Source organism: Scyliorhinus canicula, chromosome 5 (genome assembly GCF_902713615.1).
Source record: "Scyliorhinus canicula chromosome 5, sScyCan1.1, whole genome shotgun sequence".
Classification (NCBI taxonomy): Eukaryota; Metazoa; Chordata; class Chondrichthyes; order Carcharhiniformes; family Scyliorhinidae; genus Scyliorhinus; species Scyliorhinus canicula.
In genome coordinates this window covers 27,788,175-27,812,451 of record NC_052150.1, presented here as the reverse complement: position 1 = coordinate 27,812,451, position 24,277 = coordinate 27,788,175, and the positions used below count along the sequence as shown (strand labels likewise).

Below are 24,277 nucleotides of genomic sequence, written 5' to 3'. Positions count from 1 at the left end.
ATTACTTCCTCAATGAATTCGCCAAACAAGTATAAAAAGGTATTAATCTGGATCTTTTCAATTTTCTGCTTCGACCAGATCTACTGTGGTAATTCAAAAGCTCATTTCTCCAGGATGCCCAATTTTGTCATTGAACTGGGTCTTTGATAAGTACAAAATGACTTTGACATGTGGAATTATTTTTCTTAATAAAGTACCAAATTCATTTTTTCCCATTAAGGGGCAATTTAGCGTGGCCAATCCACCTACCCTGCACATCTTTGGGTTGTGGGGGAACCCCACGCAAACACACGGAGAATGTGCAACCTCCACATGGACAGTAAACCAGATCCAGGATCGAACCTGGGACCTCGGCGCCGTGAGGTCTACTGCACCACCTTGCTGCCCACCCTCTGATCCATGGTCTAGGACCTGCTTTGAGAGCTTGCTGAATTCAAAGGTAGCAACTCTTTGGAGACGGCGATTTTCGACACTTGCTGGTTTTGATGGGCTCCGTTTCAATGGCAATCGCGCTCACCTTGAATTTATTTTAAAAATATTTCTGCCTGGAACCCTTGCAGATTCTGCTGACTCTGCACTCTGAGGGCAGCACGGTGGCACAGTGGTTAGCACTGTTGCCTCACGCCGCCAGAGTCCCAGGTTCAATCCAGGCTCTGGGTCACTGTCCGTGTGGAGTTTACACATTATCCCCTTGTTTGTGTGGATTTCATCCTCTCAACCCAAAGATGTGCAGGGTAGGTGGATTGGCCACGCTTAAATTGGCCCTTAATTGGAAAAAATGAATTGGGTATTCTAAATTTATTTTAGAAAGACTCTGTACTCTGAAGCTAGACTTCCAAAGGAGGTTCAGCTGAATCTTCTGCAGCAGTCAGGAACCTTAAATCTCTGCCTTAGGCTCAGGAGGTTGCAGAATTCTTTTGTTCAGCATTTTGCTTTTTAAAACTTGAACCCTTCGAATACTAGCTTTTGCTGGCCTCTTACTGAGTTCAACAGTCGCAATGTTCCCAAAATATTTAATTAACTGTTTCTCTTTTTTTCTAACTTTCTGATGTGTTTGGATGCCACACGTTCAGGCTCTGACTTGGGGATCATGTTTTCTCTATTGGTTTCTTTTAACTTGACACCAAGTTATTTTAATGATTTCTCAAGACTTGTTGCAGCCTGTAATTTTAAACAATTTATATCACCCTGAGAAAAATATCAGCCTTGATTGAACGATGGAACAGACTCGATGGGCTGAGTGGCCGAATTCGGCTCTTTTGTCTTTGGTTCTGTTGACTCTGCACTCTGAAGCTGGACTTCCAAAGGAGATTCCATTGAGTCTTCTGCTGCAGTCAGGAATTTTAATTCTCTGCCTTAAGCTTCCAAGCCTTTCTTAGGAGCATTTTCCTAGCAATTATACTTCTGCGCCTCTGCTTCTGGAGCTTCTTTCCAAGTCAGAATGCTTTGTTGAATTTTTCCTGTCTTCCAGCATTTTGGTTTGCATGCAAGGGAGGTTTCATGATTGTTCCATGAATTGCCACCATGTTGTGAGTTGGTTATAGTTTTAGTTCTGAAGAAGTCACAGAGTCATACGTCGGTTAACTGTAAGTCTTCATTAACCATCAGAACTATTTACCAAGATAAGGGGTACAAGTTGGGAGTCGTCTCCATGTTTACATCCGCATGCGGCTCTATCCAACATCTCACTGATCCAGGGTGTGGGTCACGTGCTCTCGTGTGGGCAGTGTGCTTCACTGTATGGGCAATACTGTGCTCAGTCCCACATTAACTCTATATGTGCCAGACTCTTCTATTATAGAATGCTCTCCACAAACTTCAACATACTGCAGTTATGGCATGCTATTTTCCCTGCCATATCAAGCAAACGTTATTCATTTATTTGATTAGCTAATTAATTGAATTTTTAAAAAAAATTAAACGAATTGATTGTTTTTTATATTTACCTAATTAATAACTTAAAGGTAATATCAAATTACAGCATCCTCACTTGGCAACAAAACCGTGCCAGCTACTGGAGGTTTAAAAACAAAAAGAATTTTTAAAAAACAGTATCTCCACGTCAACTGCTTTGCATCAAATTCCTGACTCTAGCACTCTTTAATGAAACACTCAACTCTGTGATCACTGTGCTCCACACTCTAGCGAATACTGTTCACTTATACAGCATTTATGACTTACTCCCAGGTTAAAACTGTTTTTAACAACTATTTAGTCAACCACTTTCAGTACATGAACAGTTAACCCATCCTGACTGTTTCTGTTAATTCTGTGTCTAAACTAGCTGATTATTTCTTTTACACACTTCAGTCAAATTCTAAATGTTAAACTAAATTGATGACTTTCTTCTCCGGTTAAGAGATTTTGATTTTTGTTTTAGAAATTGGATAAATAAGGTGATGTGACAGCGTATAACCGTGATGGCGAACACGGACGTGGATATTGACCGCACTACACTCGTCCTCGTGCTAGCTGTTCATGGATGAGGGAGTGATTGCTGATCATGGATAAGAGAATCACTGCTGTCATCCATGAGGCATTGTACGTGGTGCATTTTAATCCTTCTTTGCTCTGGCCTATTTTGGCATCGGTGCCTTTCTACCTGACATCCCCTCTTCCCTGCTGGGACTGGGGATTTAATTTTGCCCGGGTGACTGAGTGCTACATTCTGCTGATCCATTCATGGAGTAGAGGGTGGATTCTCGGGGAGAAGTATGTTTCAGTGGATCTCGTATTTGCTCAAAGGAGCCAGTCCTCCCTTTCAGAGGGAGAAGTCCGAGTTGCGAGCTGTTTCTTTATGTGGACAATACAGTCAAGGGCAGCATTTGTTTCCCATCCCTAATTGTCCTTGAACTGAGTGGGTTGCAAGATAAGCGTCAACCACATTGCCATTGGTCTGGTGTCACATGGTGGCAGATTTCCATCCCCAAAGGACATTCATCAGCCAGATGGGTTTTTGCGGCAATCGATGATCGTTTCACGGACATAATTACTGAGCCTAGCTTTATAATTCCAGATTTATTAATTGATTTCAAACTCCACCAACTGTTCTGCTGGGATTCAAACTCATGTTGGCAGAGCATCAGCCTAGGCCTCTTGAGTTACTAGCCCAGTGACATTACCACTTAACCACTGTCTCCCCCTGTAGTTAATGTACTGACTCTGTCCCATTACAGACATGGTACGTGAAACGACAGCTGCTCACCAGGCGCTGCTGGTGACCAAGAACATAGATTCGTTCCCGCCAAACCAGGAGCGTTTTGCCGGCGGCACCATAGATATCTGGTGGATTGTCCACGATGGGGGATTACTGATGTTGCTGCCATTCCTCCTCAGCCAACACAAGGTAAACCTTCCACACATTTCATGATGATACAGTCACGACGACTGGAATTCTAACCCCTTGATTCTAGTGCTACAAATGCAGCCTTAGTCATCCATGCCTTTGACACCTCTAGATTTGACACTTCTGATGCCAGTCTCTCATCTTGCACCCTTTGTAAAATTCAAATCTGTCTTGCCCGCATTTAATCTCGCAAAAGTACCATTTAACCATCAGTCCTGTGCTCATTTGTCTACATTGCCTTTGGTCTGGCAATTCCTGGACTTTAAATTGTCCTTGTTCAATTTTATTTTAAATTTAGAGTACCAAGTTCATTTTTTCCAATTAAGGGGCAATTTAGCATGGCCAATCCACCCACTCTGCACATCTTTGGGTTGTGGGGGTGAAACCCACCCAAACACAGGGAGAATGTGCAAACTCCACACGGACAATGACCCAGAGCCAGGATAGAACCTGGGACCTCGGCGCCATTAGGCAGCAGGGCTAACCCACTGCGCCACCGTGCTGCCCTTTCAAAACCCTCCATGGTCTAGCAGCCCTTTATAATCGCTGTGAACTCCTTCAGCCTTGTAAATATTGGCAGTCCAATTCTGGGGCCGTGTGCATTCCGAATTGCCTTTGCCCCTCTATTGACAGCCCTGCCAACAGCTGACTGGGCCCCATGCGCTGGAATTCCATCGTTAAATCTCTTCACCTCTCTCCTCTTTAGGATGCTTCTTGGGTACCCAAAATGCTGCCGCCCATGTTTTAACTTACACCAAGTCCCATGCTCATTTACCTACATTGGCTTCTGGTCAATTTTCAGCCTTGTTTCAAAATCCTTCCATGGCCTTGCTGCTCCCATCCCTGTAAACGTCTGCAGCCCCAACACCCTCTGATATCTGTGGTCCTCAAACCCTGACCTTCGAGCATCCCAAATGTTAATTGCTCCACTATTGGTGGCCGCACCTTCAGTTACAAGGCCTCACATTCTGGAATACCTTCCCTAAACCTCTACCTTACATTCTGCTTTAGAGACACTGCTTAAACCTATCTCTTCAACCAAGCTTTTGATCATAGAATCAGTACAAAAGGAGGCCATTTGGCCCATCGCATCTGCACCAGCCCTCTGAACGATCAACCTACTTCGACCCTATTCCCGTAACCCCACCTAACCGGCACATCTTTGGACAGTAAGTGGCTGGTTTAGCACACTGGGCTAAACAGCTGGCTTGTAATGCAGAACAAGGCAGCAGCGCGGGTTCAGTTCCAGTCCCAGCCTCCTCGAACAGGCGCCGGAATGTGGAGACTAGGGGCTTTTCACAGTAACTTAATTGAAGCCTACAATAAGTGATTGTTATTATTATTATAATTTAGCATGCCCAATCCACATAACCTGCACATCTTTGGACTGTGGGAGGAAACCAGAACACCCGGAGGAAACCCACTCAGACACGGAGAGAACGTGCAAACTCCACACAGACAGTCGCCCAAGGCCGGAATTGAACCTGGGTCCCTGGAACTGTGAGGCAGCAATGCTCCCCACTGTGCCACCATCATCTTCTCTATTAGCTCCTTGCATGTCCCAGTGTTAGATTTAGTCTGATTACGTGTCTGAAGCAACTGGGAACATTTTACAAGGTTGCAGGTGCTAAATAAATGCAGGTTGCTGTTTATCATTGGGGTGGCTTATTTTGCAACGTGGATGTATTGCAGGTTTGGAGGAAGTGCAAGATGCGCATCTTCACTGTCGCCCAGATAGATGACAACAGCATCCAGATGAAGAAGGACTTGCACCTGTTCTTGTACCAACTCCGCCTTGATGCTGAGGTAGAGGTAGTGGAAATGGTAAGCACTGCCTAGCCATTACAGAATGGAAACAAAAGTTGCCCACCCATTGGAGCAATCATTTGCTCCTGTGGCTAATTGAATGAAAACAGGTTTGCGGGCTGAATGGCATGTTCATGATCCTACATTCCTATGGTTCCCCCGTTTTATGATGCAAGCCAAATTGCGTTGGGGACATTTAGTGAACTTCACAACAGGTCTGGCCTGTGGAGTTCTACCCATCCTACATTTGTTTTATTTATACGATCACATTGGGTGATGGCAAACCTTGAAGCATCAATTTCCATCAATCGGGGCACCAGCCAACAGAAAGGGGGCAAAATTTTCTGGCTGCAATCTTAAGCCTGAAAGGACGTTGGTGGGTGCTAACCATGCCCAAACTGGGATCCCTGAGGCTGACTCGAAATTGAGCCTTTTTGCCTCATTTAAATAATCTGGATAAACTGCCAGCTCCTGTCTCTCCTCCACAGACAGTTTACACCCAACCAGTGAATCAAAGTTTTTAAAAAAACAAGAACTCTTCTATGCTGGCCGCTGACTGATGCTTAACCAGTTTTGATCTAAAATGGGGTTTCGGGGGGGCCTTCATTTGCATTTTCTGTTTCATGGTGCCTGGTGGGGATGCCTGAAAAATTACCTGACTTAATTTTTTTTTTTGCCCTTTGCGGTGCAGGATGTTAGTTATTGAAAGTTGACAAAAACGCGGCCTTTACATCAGAGGAGCAGTAGGCTATTCTGTCGCTTGAGCATGCTCCTCCATTCCATTTGTTATGGCTGATCTGTGGCTCAATTTCATTTATTGCCTTTGCCTCATAACCATTGATACTTTTACGTCATAAAAATCTTCTTGAAGTCTTCAGATGACACAGCTTCCACATTTGTTTGGACGAGAGAGTTCCAGATTGTCATTAAACTTTGTGATGGGTGTCATAGAGTTTTACAGCAACGCAAGAGGCCATGCGGCTCATCATGTCTGCCCAGGCCATCAAGCCCCTATATTTTCTAATCCGATTTTCCAGCACTTAGTCTGTAGCGGTGTGTGCAATAGCGTTTGAAGTGCTCATCTAAAAGCTTCTTAAATGTCATCATCCCCTAAAGATTTGGCTCTACCTTTTTTAAAATAAATTTAGAGTACCCAATTATTATTTTCCAATTATGGGGCAATTTAGCATTGGCCAATTCACCTACCCTGCACATATTGGGTTGCGGGGGTGGAACCCACGCACACACGGGGTGAATGTGCAAACTGCAAATGGATAGTGACCCGGGGCTGGGATTGAATCTGGGTCCTCAGTGCCATGAGGCAGCAGTGCTAACCACTGCACCACCTTGCCGCCAGCTCTAACTTTTTAGGCTTTGTTCCTTTGCTATGGACTCTCCCACCAGAGGGAATAGTTTCTCTACCTCACCAATCAAATATTTTTATCATTTTAATGATTCCTGAATCTTTTGAACCTAGGTTATGTAACGATTTTCATCATTTCATGTACCACTAATAAATTTAAGTTCCTGAGCTAAGCCCAGCACGTAGGGTGTTTGCTATTTACTCTTTGGGGTTTTATTTGCCCCTGTTTGTTTTAAATTACCAGCTGGACAATGATATTTCAGCCTTCACATATGAGCGGACTTTGGTGATGGAGCAGAGATCACAGATGCTGAAACAGATGCAGCTCTCAAAAAATGAAAGAGAACGAGAGGTAAGTGTGTTTTGGCTGCAACTTTACTCATTGCTGCCCAAAAAATGCGTATTATTCTACTGGCAAAGAGTTTTCTCATTCCAGATCCTGTTCACTGTGCTGAAATAAACGTTAAGTGTTGAGCAGAATTTGTTTGCAGGTTCATAACATCTGTTTCTTACGTCTCTTGTGTGTTAATTTTGTAATCCGGTGCGCCGTTCTTTTACTATAAATGGTGCACGGACACTTTTAAATGTTAGCCATGCTGCATCGGGCTGAAAATTATAGAAATGAAAGCACAGAGAGATTCTCGAAAGCAACCCTAGTGAGTTATTGCTGAAACAGCCATGCTGACTGACCCCAAACGTTTCTGCCTAGAGCAGACGTGTGATAATTAATCAAAGCAACAAATGATGGCTGGGAGCAAACTAGGCAATTGTTTGATGTCATGAGCTGGAAGTTTGGCCAATGTTTTTGGTGAGGCTGGGGTAACCACTCTCAATCATAGATTCAGTGAGCTGGTCTGGTCTGAAGAAGTTGCTGGCTAATGACAACTTAGTTAGAAACAATGCCTTGGGTTGGTAAGCTTGGATAACCCTACGCTGGGATGAACAAATGGGCGCGTGTAGATTGAAAAGCTGGTCGAGTGCAAGTCACCCCAAGTTTAGGCCGACTTCTCGTGGTCAATTGCTAGGGTAATGAGGAGAATCCCTAGCACCTCCATCTCTTTGAGTATTGCCAGGGGATCTTAGACCATGGGAGAGGGGAGTTCATTTGAAAGACGACCCCCCCCCCCCCCCCCCCCCTCCTCAGTATTGCAGGTGCCAGGTGAGATCATGTGCTGGAATCTTCAAAGGCAAGAGCTCCACCAAGGCTAGCGGATCAAATCGGATCACCGTGCTTACACCGCTGGTGGCATAATAGCTACTTCACAGCCAACATGCTATATCAATCCAAAAAGCCTACATCGATTTAGCAGAGGCATAGCTTCATGTTTCCCTTGTGGCTGTGAGCCCTGTCCCTTGTACAATGCTGATTATCTAACCAGGGTTACTAGCCTACATGCAGAGCTAGCAAATACGGACAGGTTACCAAAAAAAAATGTTTCCAGGTCTTTATGTTCTAGGCCAAAAGGCCCAGTATAAAACTGTTTTAATTATGTCTGTACATCTAGTTACAAATCTTAGTCATCCTTTGCAATTAAAAAAAAAGAAGAGGATAAATCCGGTCGCTCTTTTTAATGGTGCTACTTTTGGCTTGTCACCAAAACAGATGGCTACTTGCCAATTTGCTGCGCTTCCATGGCCAAGTAACAATGAAACTCTGAATAACTTCATCCTCTGTTTATCTGCAGGCCAGGTTTTTAAAAAATGTTTCTGTCTTTGCCATGCGCTATTCCACCGTTGACAGTAATGATATCACAAGCCCAGAACGCTTTTTTTTTTTTGATTTGCTGATCAGAAATGCAATTTAGCCACATCAGGATTTCCAATGGATCATGAGGTTAACAGCTGATGTGCTGGAAGTAGCCATTGTTGAAGGTACTGTCTTTCAGATGAGGCATTAAACCGAGGTCCCATCTGCCTGCTTGGGTAGATGTTCCATAGCACTATTTTGAAAAAGAGTAAGGAGTTATCTTAGTGCCTTGGCCAATATCTACCCTTCATCAATCTCACAAGATTATCTGGGCATCGTCATAGTTGTTTGTGGGAGTTTGCCGTGTGCTATTTGGCGGCTGCATTTACTATGTTACACCATTGAGTACCCTTCAAAAAGTTCTTCATTAGCCACAGGGCTGATTGAGAGATCCGGTGGCTGTTAAAAATGCTTATGATAAATGAAGTTTCTTTTGAAAGAAAAATGTAATAGTCGCACATTTGGGGTCCAATCTTCAGTTGCCTGATATAAAGGGGTAAACATTCCACTTCTGGGTGGTAATCTGACGTTGCCCATAGCCCACCTGACCTTTGTAGAACCCATGTGATGTTCAGCTACAGAGAGTTGGGTGGGCGAGGGGGGGATGGGTGGGTCATACGTTCTAACGGATTAACACACATACAGTGAAAATGAAAGTTTACCTCAATGGGTCTTATTTGGAAAAGGTGATTGCTTGTAAGTGCTATACGTGAAATTGGCCACCCGGCCTGAGATCCGCCCCAATTTCCTACCGGTTCCGAACTTTCTGTTGGATCGATCTTGGTTCTGCTGAGATAGTCTTTCAACCCCTGCCCACGTGACGAAAACTCTTGATTCTAGTTGTCCTCAGCTCCTGCAGACACCAGGTGAGTATACAGCCGCAGTAATGTGAACACTCAATCGAGTGCATTAGAACTTGTTGACTGCGTGCACAATCCTGGATCATGTGGGGAGCTATTTAAGGAAAGGTATTATAAGCACTACTCAAATTATAGTGAGGCTGTTTTGTATACAGGTGTGTGGTTTAATATACTTGCATAAAACCTGGATACAAAATGGTATTTTATGTTGGGATGCATGGTAATAGGCATTTGTTCCAAACAAATGATTCCTGTGTACAAACTGAAATACTGTTGTACATGGTGCTATTTGAGCTCTATTGCTAATGGTCTAATCAGTGCCTGACGCACGGGATTAGCACGCTTTGTATTGTCATTGACCCTAAATAGTCTGGTATTTGAATAAACAGTCTGCAAACTTCCACAATGTGAAACCGATGCCAAAAGGCTTTTAAAACGGTCCATTCTCCCCAGGTTGTTCAGTTTGGCTTGAAAACTATATTCGTGATTGTCACTGAGATTCTCTACTGCAAAGCAAACACCAGAACCGAAGTTACAATCTCACTGCTGCCTTCTCTTTCTCAACTCTCCGTTTTCTGGACAGTTTTTGCATTTGCCAGAAGGTCCATTGCTCTAAGTGCAGTATAATTTAAGATGTGTTTTTTTTTAAACTTGGCATTGACTGTTCACATGCCAACAAAGAACAGGTGCACACTTTGCTCTTGGGTCTCTGAAATGGCCACTGAGAAGTATTCGGGAAGGTCTGCAGTGATTTTTCCTCTTCTGTTTGTGAGGGAAGCTTCTACTCTTCAAATGAACCCTTGGGCGGTACAGGTAAAATCAAGAACTCTGGGGGAGGTAAGAAACAATAAAGCAGACCCATAGGATTCAGCCAATGGAGAGGTGAATTCTAATAATGTTGGTTATACTAATTGCTGTTAGTACTGCTGACTAACTTGATTGTGGTTGCTTGCATGTGCTTATCACCCCTCCTATCCCAGATTCAGAGCATCACTGATGAGTCTCGTGGCGCTACCATAAGGAGGAATTCTGCACGTCCTTCTTTGGATTTCCAGGCCAGGTGTTCTGATGATGTACCCAATGAAGAGGTAGTCTATTTTACCCATGGCTACATTTCTCCAATCAACCCAAATCCTTAAAATATATTTTTTGATTATTTATAATGTGCTGGAATCTCCCTTTTTTCCCTCTTCTCTTTCACTCTCTTTTTCGCTGTCTCTTCTCTTTCTCTCGTTCTTCCTTTCCTTCTCATGCTCTCTCTTTTCCTCCTTTTGCTCTCTTTTCCTTCTCTTCCTTCTCTCGCTCGCTCTCTCTTCCTTTTCCCGCTCTTTTCCTTCTCTCGCTCTCTTTTCCTTCTCTCGCTCTCTTTTCCTTCTCTCGCTCTCTTTTCCTTCTCTCGCTCTCTTTTCCTTCTCTCGCTCTCTTTTCCTTCTCTCGCTCTCTTTTTTCCTTCTCTCGCTCTCTTTTTTCCTTCTCTCGCTCTCTTTTCCTTCTCTCGCTCCCTTTTCCTTCTCTCGCTCTCTTCTCCTCCTCGCTCATTCTCGCCGTCTCTCGAGCTCTCTTCTCCTCTCGCTCTCGTTCCTCCTCTTCGTTCTCTTCCTCCTCTCGTTCTCTTCTCCTCTTGCTCTTTTCTCCTCGCTCTTTTCCTCCTCTCGCTCTTTTCCTCCTCATGCGCTCTTTTCTCCTCTCGCTCTTTTCCTTCGCTCTCGCTCTTTTCTCCAATCGCTCTTTTCTCCAATCGCCTCTTTTCTCCAATCGCTCGTTTCCCAAGCGCGCTTTTTCCTCCAATCGCTCTTTTCTCCAATCGCTCTTTTCTCCAATCGCTCTTTTCCTCCAAGCGCTCCTTTCCTCAATCGCTTCTTTCTCCAATCGCTCTTCTCCAATCGCTCTTTCCGCCAATCGCGTCCTTATCATCGCTCTTTCTCCAATCGCTCTTGTTCCTCCAATCGCTCTTTTCTCCAATCGCTCTTTTCTGCCAAGCGCTCTTTCTCAATCGCTCCTTGTCTCCATCGGCATCCTTTTCCTCCAATCGCTCTTTTCTCCAATCGCTCTTTTCTCCAATCGCTCTTTTCTCCAATCGCTCTTTTCTCCAATCGCTCTTTTCTCCAATCGCTCTCCTCTCCTTCTCTCGCACTCTCCTCTTGCTCTCTTCTCCTTCTCTCGCTCTCTTCTCCTTCTCTCGCTCTCTTCTCCTTCTCTCGCTCTCTTCTCCTTCCTCCGCTCTTCTTCTCTTCTTCTCGCTCTCTTCTCCTTCTCTCGCTCTCTTCTCCTTCTCTCGCTCTCTTCTCCTTCTCTCGCTCTCTTCTCCTTCTCTTGCTCTCTTCTCCTTCTCTTGCTCTCTTCTCCTTCTCTCGCTCTCTTCTCCTCCTCTCGCTCTCTTCTCCTTCTCTCGCTCTCTTCTCCTTCTCTCGCTCTCTTCTCCTTCTCTCGCTCTCTTCTCCTTCTCTCGCTCTCTTCTCCTTCTCTCGCTCTCCTCTTGCTCTCTTCTCTTCTCTCGTTCTCTTCTCTCCTCCTCTCGCTCTCTCCGCTCCTCTCGCTCTCTTCTCTCCTCCTCTCGCTCTCTTCTCTGCTCCTCTCGCTCTCTTCTCTGCTCCTCTCGCTCGCTTCTCTCCTCCTCTCGCTCTCTTCTCTCCTCCTCTCGCGCTCTCTCCTCCTCTCGCTCTCTTCTCTCGTTCTCTCGCTCTCTTCTCCCCTCCTCTCGCTCTCTTCTCTCCTCTTCTTCTCGCTCTCTTCTCTCCTCCTCTCGCTCTCTTCTCTCCTCCTCTCGCTCTCTTCTCTCCTCCTCTCGCTCTCTTCTCTCCTCCTCTCGCTCTCTTCTCTCCTCCTCGCTCTCTTCCTCTCTCCTCTCGCTCTCTCCTCTCCTCCTCTCGCTCTCTTCCTCTCCTCCTCTCGCTCTCTCCTCTCCTCCTCTCGCTCTCTTCTCTCCTCCTCTCGCTCTCTCCTCTCCTCTCTTCTCTCCTCTCGCTCTCTTCTCTCCTCCTCTCGCTCTCTTCTCTCCTCCTCTCGCTCTCTTCTCTCCTCCTCTCGCTCTCTTCTCTCCTCCTCTCGCTCTCTTCTCTCCTCCTCTCGCTCTCTTCTCTCCTCCTCTCGCTCTCTTCTCTCCTCTCGCTCTCTTCTCTCCTCCTCTCGCTCTCTTCTCTCCTCTCGCTCTCTTCTCTCCTCCTCTCGCTCTCTTCTCTCCTCCTCTCGCTCTCTTCTGTCCTTCTCTCGCTCTTTTCTCCTCCTCTTGCTCTCTTCTCTCCTTCTCTCGCTCTCTTCTCTCCTCCTCTCGCTCTCTTCTCTCCTTCTCTCACTCTCTCCTCTCCTCATCTCGCTCTTTTCTCCTCCTCTTCCTCTCCCTCGCTCGCATTCTCTCCTCCTCCGCGCTCTTCTTCTCTCCCTCCTCTCCGCTCTCTCCTTCCTCTCGCTCTCTTCTCTCCTCCTCCTCGCTCATCTTCTCTCCTCCTCCTCGCTCTCTTCTACTCCGTCCTCTCACTCTCTCCTCTCCTTCTCTCGCTCTCTTCCTCCTCCTCTCGCTCTCTTCTCTCCTCCTCTCGCTCTCTTCTCTCCTCCTCCTCGCTCTCTTCTCTCCTCCTCTCGCTCTCTTCTCTCCTCCTCTCGCTCTCTTCTCTCCTCCTCTCGCTCTCCTTATCAGCCTTCTCCCTCTCTCCTCTCCCCTCTCCTCTCTCGCTCTCCTCCTCTCCTCCTCTCCTCGCTCTCTTCTCTCCTCCTCTCGCTCTCTTCTCTCCTCCTCTCGCTCTCTTCTCTCCTCCTCTCGCTCTCTCTCTCCTCTCCTCTTCTCTCCTCTCTCACTCCTCTCCTCTCGCTCTCTTCTCTCCTTCTCTCGCTCTTTTCTCCTCCTCTTGCTCTCTTCTCTCCTCCTCTCGCTCTCTCTCCTCCTCTCGCTCTCTCCTCTCCTCCTCTCGCTCGCTCTCCTCCTCCTCCTCTCGCTCTCTCCTCTCCTCCTCTCGCTCGCTCTCTCCTCCTTCTCTCGCTCTCTCCTCTCCTTCTCCCCTTATCGCGCGAGCTCTCTCTCACCCACTCTTCCGCTCGCCCTTGCGCACTCGTCCTCGCTTTCGCGCTCGCCCTGTCCCCTTCCCTCGCTCCCTCCCCTTCTCTCGCTCTCTTCTCCTTCTCTCGCTCTCTTCTCCTTCTCTCGCTCTCTTCTCCTTCTCTCGCTCTCCTCTTGCTCTCTTCTCTTCTCTCGTTCTCTTCTCTCCTCCTCTCGCTCTCTCCGCTCCTCTCACTCTCTTCTCTCCTCCTCTCGCTCTCTTCTCTCCTCCTCTCGCTCTCTTCTCTGCTCCGCTCGCTTCTCTCCTCCTCTCGCTCTCTTCTCTCCTCCTCTCGCTCTCTTCTCTCCTCCTCTCGCTCTCTTCTCTCGTTCTCTCGCTCTCTTCTCTCCTCCTCTCGCTCTCTTCTCTCCTCCTCTCGCTCTCTTCTCTCCTCTTCTCGCTCTCTTCTCTCCTCCTCTCGCTCTCTCCTCTCGCTCTCTTCTCTCCTCCTCTCGCTCTCTTCTCTCCTCCTCTCGCTCTCCTCTCCTCCTCTCGCTCTCTCCTCTCCTCCTCTCGCTCTCTCCTCTCCTCCTCTCGCTCTCTTCTCTCCTCCTCTCGCTCTCTCCTCTCCTCTCTTCTCTCCTCTCGCTCTCTTCTCTCCTCCCTCTCGCTCTCTTCTCTCCTCCTCGCTCGCTTTCTTCTCTCCTCCTCTCGCTCTCTTCTCTCCTCCTCTCGCTCTCTTCTCTCCTCTCGCTCTCTTCTCCTCCTCTCGCTCTCTTCTCTCCTCTCACTCTCTTCTCTCCTCCTCTCGCTCTCTTCTCTCCTCCTCTCGCTCTCTTCTGTCCTCCTCTCGCTCTCTTCTCTCCTTCTCTCGCTCTTTTCTCCTCCTCTTGCTCTCTTCTCTCCCTCCTCTCGCTCTCTTCTCTCCTCCTCTCGCTCTCTTCTCTCCTTCTCTCACTCTCTCCTCTCCTCATCTCGCTCTTTTCTCCTCCTCTTCTCTCCTCGCTCTCTTCTCTCCTCCTCTCGCTCTCTTCTCTCCTCCTCTCGCTCTCTCCTCCTCTCACTCTCTTCTCTCCTTCTCTCACTCTCTCCTCTCCTCTCGCTCTCTTCTCTCCTCCTCTCGCTCTCTTCTCTCCTCCTCTCGCGCTCTCCTCTCCTCCTCTCGCTCTTTTCTCCTCCTCTTCTCTCCTCTCGCTCTCTTCTCTCCTCCTCTCGCTCTCTTCTCTCCTCCTCTCGCTCTCTTCTCTCCTCCTCTCGCTCTCTTCTCTCCTTCTCTTGCTCTTTTCTCCTCCTCTTGCTCTCTTCTCTCCTCCTCTTGCTCTCTTCTCTCCTCCTCTCGCTCTCTTCTCTCCTCCTCTCGCTCTCTCTCCTCCTCCTCTCGCTCTCTCGCTCTCTTCTCCTCTCTCGCTCCTCTCTCTCTCGCTCTCTCCTTCTCTCTCGCTCTCTCCTCTCCTCCTCTCGCTCTCTCTCTCCTCCTCTCGCTCTCTTCTCTCCTCCTCTCGCTCTCTTCTCTCCTCCTCTCGCTCTCTTCTCTCCTCCTCTCGCTCTCTCCTCTCCTCTCGCTCTCTTCTCTCCTCTCGCTCTTTCTCCTCCTCTTGCTCTCTTCTCTCCTCCTCTCGCTCTCTCCTCTCCTCCTCTCGCTCTCTCCTCTCCTCCTCTCGCTCTCTCCTCTCCTCCTCTCGCTCTCTCCTCTCCTCCTCTCGCTCTCTCCTCTCCTCCTCTCGCTCTCTCCTCTCCTCCTCTCGCTCTCTCCTCTGCTCTCGCTCTCTCCTCTCCTTCTCCCCCTTATCGCGCGAGCTCTCTCACCCACTCTTCCGCTCGCCCTTGCGCACTCGTCCTCGCTTTCGCGCTCGCCCTGTCCCCTTCCCTCGCTCCCTCCCCTTCTCTCCTCTCTCTCTTCCCTTCTCTCTTTCCCTCAATCATCTAACCAGAACCCAAAATATTCAATTGTCTGGATGTTTTGAATTGGAGCAGGATGCTGAGTTACATGTTACCCTCCTCTGACCAACTCCCAGCCTCACAGCATTGAAATTGAGCCTCGCGGCAGTTCCTTCTCCTATTCCTCTTTCTCAGGACTACAGTGCTAGATTCCGCTTGATTCCTTTCCCACCTACAGTGTGCAAGACTTCAAAGACACAGGTTTGCCTATATCATAGTGGTTCGGGCTACCTCACCTTCCCCTCTGCTCTAGCTCTGGTGGTGTCCTGCACTGTTGATCCTTGATTTAACAAAATGAATTGTTGCAAGGCACAAAACTAAAAGCTGCGAAAGAACATAGAACTCTGTGCTTTCTTAACTTGTTGCATAAGGGTCTCTTTTAAAGTGCTACTTTGCTATGGCTTCTCTCTCCCCATTCTAACCATTACCTTATTTCCATCAATATTAAGGACAGCAGTTAAGAATCAGGTTTGAAAGCTGCCGCCATAAATAGCATGTTTGTACAATCCATGTGGAGTTTGCACATTCTCCCCGTGTTTGCATGGGTTTCGCCCCCACAACCCAAAGATGTGCAGGGGTAGGTGGATTGACCACGCTAAATTGCCCCTTAATTTGAAAAAATGAATTGGGTACTCTAAATTTATTTTTTAAAACCTTGCTGGTGGTGCCTATACACAAGAGCAAATTTTTAAAAAAGTTTGTTTTCCTTTTGTGGGTCACATGCTTCCATGAATCCTGCCTTTGATGATTGGATGTGTTACTGTATACTTCGCCCAATCCGTCATTGGTCTGATTTCAAATTATGTCACGTTTCCTCATTTATTTTCCTTCACCCCTGAAGACGTGGTTTGATTGTTTCTCTTTGTATGTGGCACTCTATCTCACAGCCTGACTGAAGCAGGCAAACTTGTACATCAGGTGGCAATATTCGGGATCACGATATAGTTGTCATGCAGCTGGATACCGTACAGAATCCAGGAAGTAGAGGTAAGGGTTGTTGTCACAATCGGTGAGAATGAGAGGCGCTTTGTGGACCAATTTCAGATTATTTTATCAGCCCAAGTTTAAGAATAGAAACAAAATTTGGGCAGCAGGGTGGCATAGTGGTTAGCATTGCTGCCTACGGCGTTGAGGACCTGGGTTCGAATCCCGGCCCTGGGTCACTGTCCGTGTGGAGTTTGCACGTTCTCCCCTGCGTCTGCGTGGGTATCACCCCCACAATCCAAAAGATGTGCAGTATAGGTGGATTGGCCACGTGATATTGCCCCTTAAATGGAAAAAATAATTGGATAATCGAAATTAAAAAAAAAAAAAAAATAAGGGACTTCCGGTGGTGGCAATGCAGAGCTAAGCACGTTCGGCAGCTCCTGCTTTTTTTTGGACTTTCGGGCTCTTTTAAGAGCCCGCAACGGCGCTGTTTCGACTTTTCCCCCGGGGGGAGAAACACAGCCAGTGTGCCCAGCAGCTGGTGGATGGACTGGACTCGCAGTGGAGCGGTCCAAAAATTGGTTTTACCTCAGAGAATGGCGAGAGGCAGAAAAGGCAAGATGGCAGCAGGCGGGGAGCAGCAGCAGCGTAGCAGCTGTGGGCGCGGGAGCAGCAGGAGCAGCTTCAGCGCTCCTTCAAGGAGCTCAAAGCCGAGATTTTGGAGCCGTTTAAGGCCTCGCTGGACAAACTGGTGGCAACTCAGACGGCTCAGGCCGGGGAGATTCGGGAGCTGCGGCACAAGGCTTCTGAGAATGAGGATGAGCTGTTGGGCCTGGCAGTGAAAGTGGAGTTGCACGAGGCACTGCATAAGAAATGGCAGGCGAGGATGGAGAAGATGGAGAACTGCTCCCGCCGGAAGAATCTACGGATTTTGGACCTCTCGGAGGGGCTGGAAGGTTCGGATTTGGTGGCCTATGTGGTCCTAATGTTAAACTCGCTGATGGGTGCGGGGACGTTTCATGGTCCCTGGAGCTGGAAGGCGCCCATCGAGTGCTGCAGCAGAAGCCCAGGCCGAACGAACCGCCCAGGGCGGTGCTGGTCCGTTTTCATCGCTTGATTGACCGGGAGTGCGTGTTGAGGTGGGCAAAGAAGGAGAGGAGCAGCAGGTGGGAGAACACGGACGTTCGGATTTTTCAGGATGGAGCGCGGAGGTGGCAAGGAGAAGGGCTGGCTTAAATCGAGCAAAGGGAGTGCTCCACAGGAAGGGGGTGAAGTTTGGCCTTCTACAGCCGGCTCGCCTCTGGGTCACGTACAAGGACCGCCAGCTCTATTTTGACTCTCCGGTGGAGGCCTGGGCTTTTGTCCAGGCTGAGAACTTGGATTCGGACTGGGGGGCTGGGGGGAAATGCACTTTGCTTGGAGGCTTTGCCCTCTTAGGTATCCTTTCGCCCATAGTGGCTGTGTTTGCTGATGGTTGTTTCCTGTTTGTTTTCGCCATTTTTGCTATTTTAGTTATGGTTATTTGGGTTCTTTCGGGGTTTCTTTGGGGCTGTTGATTATTTATTGTGGTGGGTTTTTTTTGTTTTTTCCACTGGTGGGTTGGGGAGTAGTTTGGGGTCCCGATGGGTCATGTGTCCGTCTTTTTCCCACGTGTTGGGTCGAGGGGTGGGGCTCGGGTTGGAAGCGCGGGCTTTCTTCCCGCGCTGGAGGAATTGGGGGCAGGGCCGGCGCTGGGAGGGAGAGATTGGTGGCTGTGTTGCATCCGGGCGGGAGTAGCCGGGGTCAGGAGAAGTCAGCTGACTCACGGAAGCATAATGTTGGGGGTAACGCAGCTAGGATGGTGAAGGGGGAGGGGGGTTTGCCACCGTGGGGAACGGGCTTGGGGGGTTCCCTGGGCACGCGGTGGGTTGAGAAAGGGCTATGGCTGATCGGCGTAGAGGGAATGGGACGGCCCCTCGGGTTCGGTTGGTGAGGGGGCTGAATGGTCCGGTGGAGTGATCCCGGGTCTTGGCTCACTTGAGGGGGATGGGAATGGATGTGGCTCTGCTCCAGGAGACGCACCGGTGTTTCACTCGGGGCTTGATGCAAAGAACCGTGGGGTGGCAATCTCGGTGGGTAAGAGCCTGTCGTTCGTCGCATCCAAAGTGGTGGCGGATAGTGCAGGTCGATATGTGATGGTGAGTGGGAGACCTCAGGGGGAGCGGGTGGTCTTGGTTAATGTTTATGCCCCCAACTGGGACCATGTGGGCTTCATGCGGCGAATGCTGGGCCTGATCCCGGGCCTGGAGACAGGGAGATTGATTCTGGGTGGGGACTTTAACACGGTGCTGGATCCGGCTCTGGACCGCTCGAAGTCCAGGACGGGCAGGAGGTCGGCTGCGGCCTCGGTGCTGAGGGGTTTCATGGATTAGATGGGAGGGATGGACCCTTGGAGGTTTTTGTAGCCGGGGGGGTAGGGAGTTCGCCTCTTTCTCCCATGTTCATAAGGCGTACTCCCGGATTGACTTTTTCGTGCTTAGCAGAGCGCTGATCCCAAGAGTGGTGGGATAGCCATTTCTGATCATGCTCCACATTTGGTGGACCTGGAGCTGGGGGAGGGGAAGGATCAACGCCCCCTGTGGAGGTTGGATGTGGGGCTTTTGGCAGAGGAGGAAGTGTGCGGTCGGATCCGTAGGGGTATAGAGGGGTATCTGGAAACCAATGACAACGGGGACGTGCAGGTTGGGATGGTTTGGGAAGCGCTAAAGGTAGTAGTTAGAGGGGAGCTGATATCTATTCGGGCGCACAGGGAGAGGGGGGAGAGGATCGAGACGGAGAGGCTGGTAGAGGAGATGGTCAGGGTGGATAGGAGATATGCAGACACCCCGGAGGAGGGGCTTCTGAGGGAGCGGCGCAGTCTTCAAGCGGAGTGTGACATTTTAACCACCCGGAAGGCGGAGGCGCAGTGGAGGAGGGCACAGGGGGCGGTGTATGAGTACGGGGAGAAGGCAAGTCGGATGTTGGCTCACCAGCTCCGGAAGCGGGAGGCAGCTAGAGAAATTGGGGGAGCCACGGATGCAGGTGGGAACTTAGTGCGGGGTGGAAAGGACATCAATGGGGTGTTCAGATCCTTTTATGAGTGGCTGTACCGGGCGGAATCCCCGGGGAAGCAGGCGGGATGGACCGCTTTTTGGATAAGCTGGAGTTCCCAAGAGTAGGGGACGAGCGGGTGGAGGGTTTGGGGGCCCCAATGGAGTTGGAGGAGTTGGTGGAGGCGCTGGGAAGCATGCAGATAGGGAAAGCGTCGGGGCCTGACTGGTTCCCGGTGGAATTTTATAAGAAATTTGCAGATTTGCTGGGCCCGCTGCTGGTGAGGACCCTGAATGAGACCAGGGAGGCGGGGGCGTTGCCCCCGACGATGTCCAGGGCAATTATCTCTTTGCTCCTGAAGCGAGACAAGGACCCCGTTCAGTGTGGGTCTTATAGGCCGATCTCGCTCCTTAATGTAGATGTCAAGTTGTTGGCAAAGGTGCTGTCCAGGAGGGTGGAGGATGTGGTCCCGACGGTGATTCATGAGGACCAAACGGGGTTTGTAAAGCGGAGACAACTGAATGCCAATGTGCGGAGGCTCCTGAATGTCATGATGATGGTGCCGGTGGCTGGGGAGTCAGAAATAGTGGCGTCCATGGATGCAGAGAAAGCTTTGGATAGGGTGGAGTGGAGTTACCTGTGGGAGGTGTTGCGGAGGTTTGGGTTTGGTGAGGGGTTCATTAGCTGGGTGAGGTTGCTGTACAGCTCCCCGGTGGCGCGTGTGGTGACGAATGGGAGGAGGTCAGAGGACTTTCGGCTTTCCAGAGGGACGAGGCAGGGGTGCCCCTTGTCTCCCCTGCTCTTCGCGTTAGCAATTGAGCCCCTGGCCATGGCGCTGAGGGACTCAAAGGGTTGGAGGGGGATTGTGCGGGGGGGGGGGGGGGGGGGGGGGAGGAGCACCGGTTGTCGCTGTATGCAGATGATCTGCTGCTGTGTGTCGCGGACCCGGCTGAGGGGATGCCAGAGGTGCTGCGGATACTTGAGGAGTTTGGGGACTTTTCGGGATATAAGTTAAATGTGGGGAAAAGCGAGCTGTTTGTCCTGTACCCAGGGGATCAGGAGAGGGAGATAGGGGAACTCCCGTTGAGGAGGGCTGAGGGGAGCTTTAGGTATCTTGGGGTCCATGTGGCTAGGACCCTGGGGGGCTATGCATAGGCTTAACTTATCGAGGGTGGTGGGGCAGATGGAGGAGGAGTTCAGGAGGTGGGATGCGCTGCCGCTCTCGTTGGCGGGCAGGGTCCAGTCGGTTAAAATGACAGTGCTCCCGAGGTTTTTGTTCCTTTTCCAGTGCCTCCCCATGTTGATCCCGAAGGCTTTTTTTTAGAAGGGTGAATAATCAATTCTGGAGTTTGTGTGGACGCCGAAGGCCCTGAGAGTAAGGAGGGTATTTTTGGAGCGAAGAAGGGAGGTAGGGGGCCTGGCGCTGCCCAACCTGTGTGGATATTATTGGGCGGCGAACGTGGCGATGATTCGCAGGTGGGTGACGGAAGGGGAGGGTGACGCATGGAAGAGACTGGAGGTGGCGTCCTGTGCGGGTACGAGTCTGGAGGCCTTGGTGATGGCTCCACTTCCACTCCCCCGGTAAAGTACTCCACGAGTCCGGTGGTGGTTGCGTTTCTCAAACTCTGGGGACAGTGGAGGCGGCATAGGGGGGAAGTGAAGGCCTCAGTTTCGGCCCCGATACAGGGCAATCACCGTTTTGCGCCAGGGAGAAAGGGTGGGGGATTTGGGAGTTGGCACAGGGCAGGCATCGGACAGTTTGGGGACCTCTTCCTGGATGGGAAGTTCGCGACTCTGGACGAGCTGGTGGGGAAGTGGAACCTCCCCCCGGGGAACGCCTTTAGGTATATGCAGGTCAGGGACTTTGTTAAGAGGCAGGTGGAGGAGTTTCCGCGGCTGCCGCCAAGGTGGGTGCAGGACAGGGTGCTTTCGGGGACGTGGGTCGGGGAAGGGAAGATCACGACTATCTACCAGCTGATGCAGGAGGAGGAGGAGGCCTCAGTAGATGAGCTCAAAGCGAAATGGGAGGAAGAGCTAGGGGAAGAGATTGAGGATGGGACGTGGTCGGACGCCTGGAGAGGGTGAATTCTTCCTCTTGCGCACGGCTCAGCCTAATTCAGCTGAAGGTGCTGCACAGGGCTCACGTGTCGGGGGCAAGGATGAGCCGGTTTTTCGGAGGGGAAGACAGGTATGGGAGGTCGTGTCGCGTCTTTTCGTCCAACGACACTTCGTCCACGTCTTTTGGTCCAACGTCTTTTTGTCCGCCCATCTTTTGGTCCAACGTCACTTCGTCCAATTATCCAATTACAAATTAACTCCGTATAAAACCATTTAATTGATAAAATGCAAGTACAATACAGCAAGTGAATTTAATTGCTAAAATGCAAGTAATTGATAAAAATGCAAGTAAAATGCAAGTTGAAAAATGCAGTTAAAAAGTTAAAAAATCTAAAAATGCAGTTAAAAAATCTAAAAGTTTACTAATTACTTAAAATTCCCGAAATTACTTAAAATTTATGTAAATTGTAAATTCCCGAGATTCCCTAAAAGTTAGATTTCCAGAACTGTACCCGAGAGAGAATAATGGAGAGAGGACAAGATGATTTGATATTCTACAATTCCGACAGACACAGATATAAGTGGGAGTCTAATTGGCTTTAGACAATGAGTGCAGTTCTGAAAGAAGCAGATTTAAACTCGATTTTCGTCGAGTGATTAAAACCTCTGGTTGGCAGTGGGTTCTGACATTACAGGTCTGAAATGATCCAATATTCCATCAGATACAATGGCTCTCATCACGCTGGAGCATACATGGGTGAATATCCTGCAGCTTATCTTAATAATGTCTGGAGATCAAGCAGCACAAATGCAGAATTCAACCTCAAGAGGCGAAATAGGTGGAGAGAATCCTTGAGCAGTAACATTGAAAAACTAAATTAAACTATTTGTAATTGGATAATTGGACGAAGTGACGTTGGACCAAAAGACGGGCGGACAAAAAGACGTTGGACCAAAAGACGTGGACGAAGTGTCGTTGGACGAAATGACGTCGGACGAAAAGACATAGCACCGTGGGAGGTGGCCCGGTAAACCACACCCATATGTTTTGGGCCTGTCCGGCTCTGGAGGGGTTTTGGAAGGGGGTGGCGGGGATTTTGTCTGAAGTGGTCGGGTCTAGGGTCGGGCCAGGCTGGGGGCTCGCGATCTTTGGGGTAGCTTCGGAGCTGGGAGTGCAGGAGGCGAGAGAGGCCGGCATTCTGGCCTTTGCGTCTTTAGTAGCCCGGTGCAGGATTCTGTTACAGTGGAGGGATACGCGGCCCCTGAGTTCGGAGACCTCGGTCAACGACATGTCTGGGTTTATCAAGTTGGAGAGGATGAAATTTGCCCTGAGGGGGTCTGTACAGGGGTTCGTCCGGCGGTGGAAGCCCTTTCTCGATTTCCTGGCGAAGGGGTAGGGAGTGGTCGGTCTCTGCAGCAACTGGGGGGGGGGGGGGGGGTTTGGTGATGGTTGGGGGAGGGGGTGTTTTTGCGGTGGTGGGTTTGTTATGTTATTTTCTTTCTTGTATTGCTATTTGTTATTATTTATTTTGTGGGAGGGGGGGTTCTTTTCTTGTTTTGTTTTGGCGTGTAAACACACCTTGTTTGTTTTAAATTGCAGGGAGAGCATTTGTTATTGTTATTGTTATTTTAAAAACTTGAATAAAAATTATTTTCTAAAAAAAGAATAAAAACAAAATTGAATGTCCAGTTAATTACAAGCAGACCTGTGCTTTGTTTCTTTTCCCTGCATTTATTAAGAATGATAGAACAGGCTCCCTGGGAGATGTTTGAACTGTCGATTCATTCAAATACAAAGTAGTTTCAGAAAATAACATTTGGGATTGTGTGATTTAAAAACAATGATGGGCGAAACCTGCCAGCAGGGAATCGCGTTCTAATTCTCCCAATGTTGGGTTAATGGCTGCTCGCACTTCCCGCTGGCAGGTGGCGCAACAACCATTTGCATTTCTTGAATGCTCATTGAAACAGCTATCCACTGGCACCCCATCAGGCCATTCAATCCCACCAGCAGGAAATGATGTCGACGTCAAACCCGATTGCTAATGAATGTCGTGCACCAGACAACCCTCCGTGTTCCAGAGACTTTGGGGTGAGTGCAACAACTTTCTGCCGTAGTGCTGCACTGTTCCTGATGCGACTCTGCCAGGACGGACCGCTTCCTACCCTCCATCTCCATGCTGAGCTGATCTTCAGGGACAGCATCTTGCTTCCGGACTCTTCTGTATCGCCGAGTTGGATCAGGTCAGCACCTAGGATTGGGGAATATAGGAGTCTCCTTCTCCCTGCTGCCACACACTGGCATCTACCTGAACAGGACTGTGCTGCCATCACAACAATCGTCTGAAGTTTGACTGGCGCAGGTGGGTGTAGCCTAATGAAGACTGGGGGGGGCAGTGTGGAAAGAGCGGTGACACTCCGAGGGGCAAGGAAATGGATGAAGAAGACAAACAATGACAGGCATAGGGAAGACTGAGGAGAAGGAAGCTGGACCCAGCCAAGGCTGCATGAAAAGCTCACAAACAAAGAGGTCAAAGGGTTACCACATTGTTTACTAGAAGGGGGTGGATTAAGATGCCAGATGCAATGGGAAGAGGTCCAGGTGGGACATGGGCAATTTGCAGTTGATGGACTCGGGGGAGGGTGGTTGAATGAAGGAACACATTTCCTCTTGCGGCTGCTAACCTTTACCTTCCTGGGCTGCTGACCTTTATGACCTGGTGAAGACAGGTGGACTGGAGAGAGTGTGCTGGACTGTTGTTTAAATAGGGTGCCGGAACCTTCGAACCCATCAGCTTGGGGGCAGGTGGATGAATCAGAACAGTTGGAGAGGAACTTATTTATGTATAATTAATGAGCTTCCAAGTGCAGAATCTGGCGTGGGATCCTGCTATTCTGATCAGTGGGGCAGGCGCCTCTGGAGCCTCCCGTGACCACACTTAGTCACAAAGCAGGAGATGTCCATACCCTGGGCGTGATTCTCTGATTCTGAGACTAAGTGTTGACGCCATCGGGGCCACAGGGTGCTGGAGTGGTTCACTCCGCTCCAGCTGCTGATCCAGCTGTGGAATGGGCGTGGGGGGGGGGGGGGGGGGGGGGGGTCTGCGCATGCGCGGTCGGTCCGGCGCAAACCTGCACATGCACAGCCCCACCAGCACGATTTCCGCACATGCGTGGTGTCTCCCTTGTCTG

At 49.4% G+C, this 24,277-nt stretch overlaps 1 protein-coding gene and 1 long non-coding RNA gene across 6 annotated transcripts in view; one reads left to right on the top strand and one right to left on the bottom strand.

Moving 5' to 3' along the window:
* LOC119965868 (solute carrier family 12 member 7-like) overlaps positions 1-24,277 on the top strand; it is a 320,909-nt gene that overhangs the window by 282,146 nt on the left and 14,486 nt on the right. For 3 of the 4 annotated variants that reach the window (XM_038796813.1, XM_038796815.1, XM_038796816.1), the window contains exons 19-22: positions 3,177-3,346; positions 5,039-5,170; positions 6,760-6,867; positions 10,103-10,210. In XM_038796813.1, the coding sequence (XP_038652741.1) occupies positions 3,177-3,346; positions 5,039-5,170; positions 6,760-6,867; positions 10,103-10,210 (518 nt within the window). The remainder of the gene's footprint in view (positions 1-3,176; positions 3,347-5,038; positions 5,171-6,759; positions 6,868-10,102; positions 10,211-24,277) is intronic. The other variant, XM_038796817.1, reaches the window with a different exon arrangement.
* On the bottom strand, positions 7,961-9,184 carry LOC119965870. Of its 2 annotated transcripts, none has more exons than XR_005460620.1 (2): positions 8,925-9,184; positions 7,961-8,455 (listed from the first exon to the last, which is right to left on the bottom strand). It is a non-coding gene; the product is annotated as an uncharacterized LOC119965870 (long non-coding RNA). The 2 variants fall into 2 exon arrangements; XR_005460621.1 differs by having other exon boundaries at positions 9,015-9,184.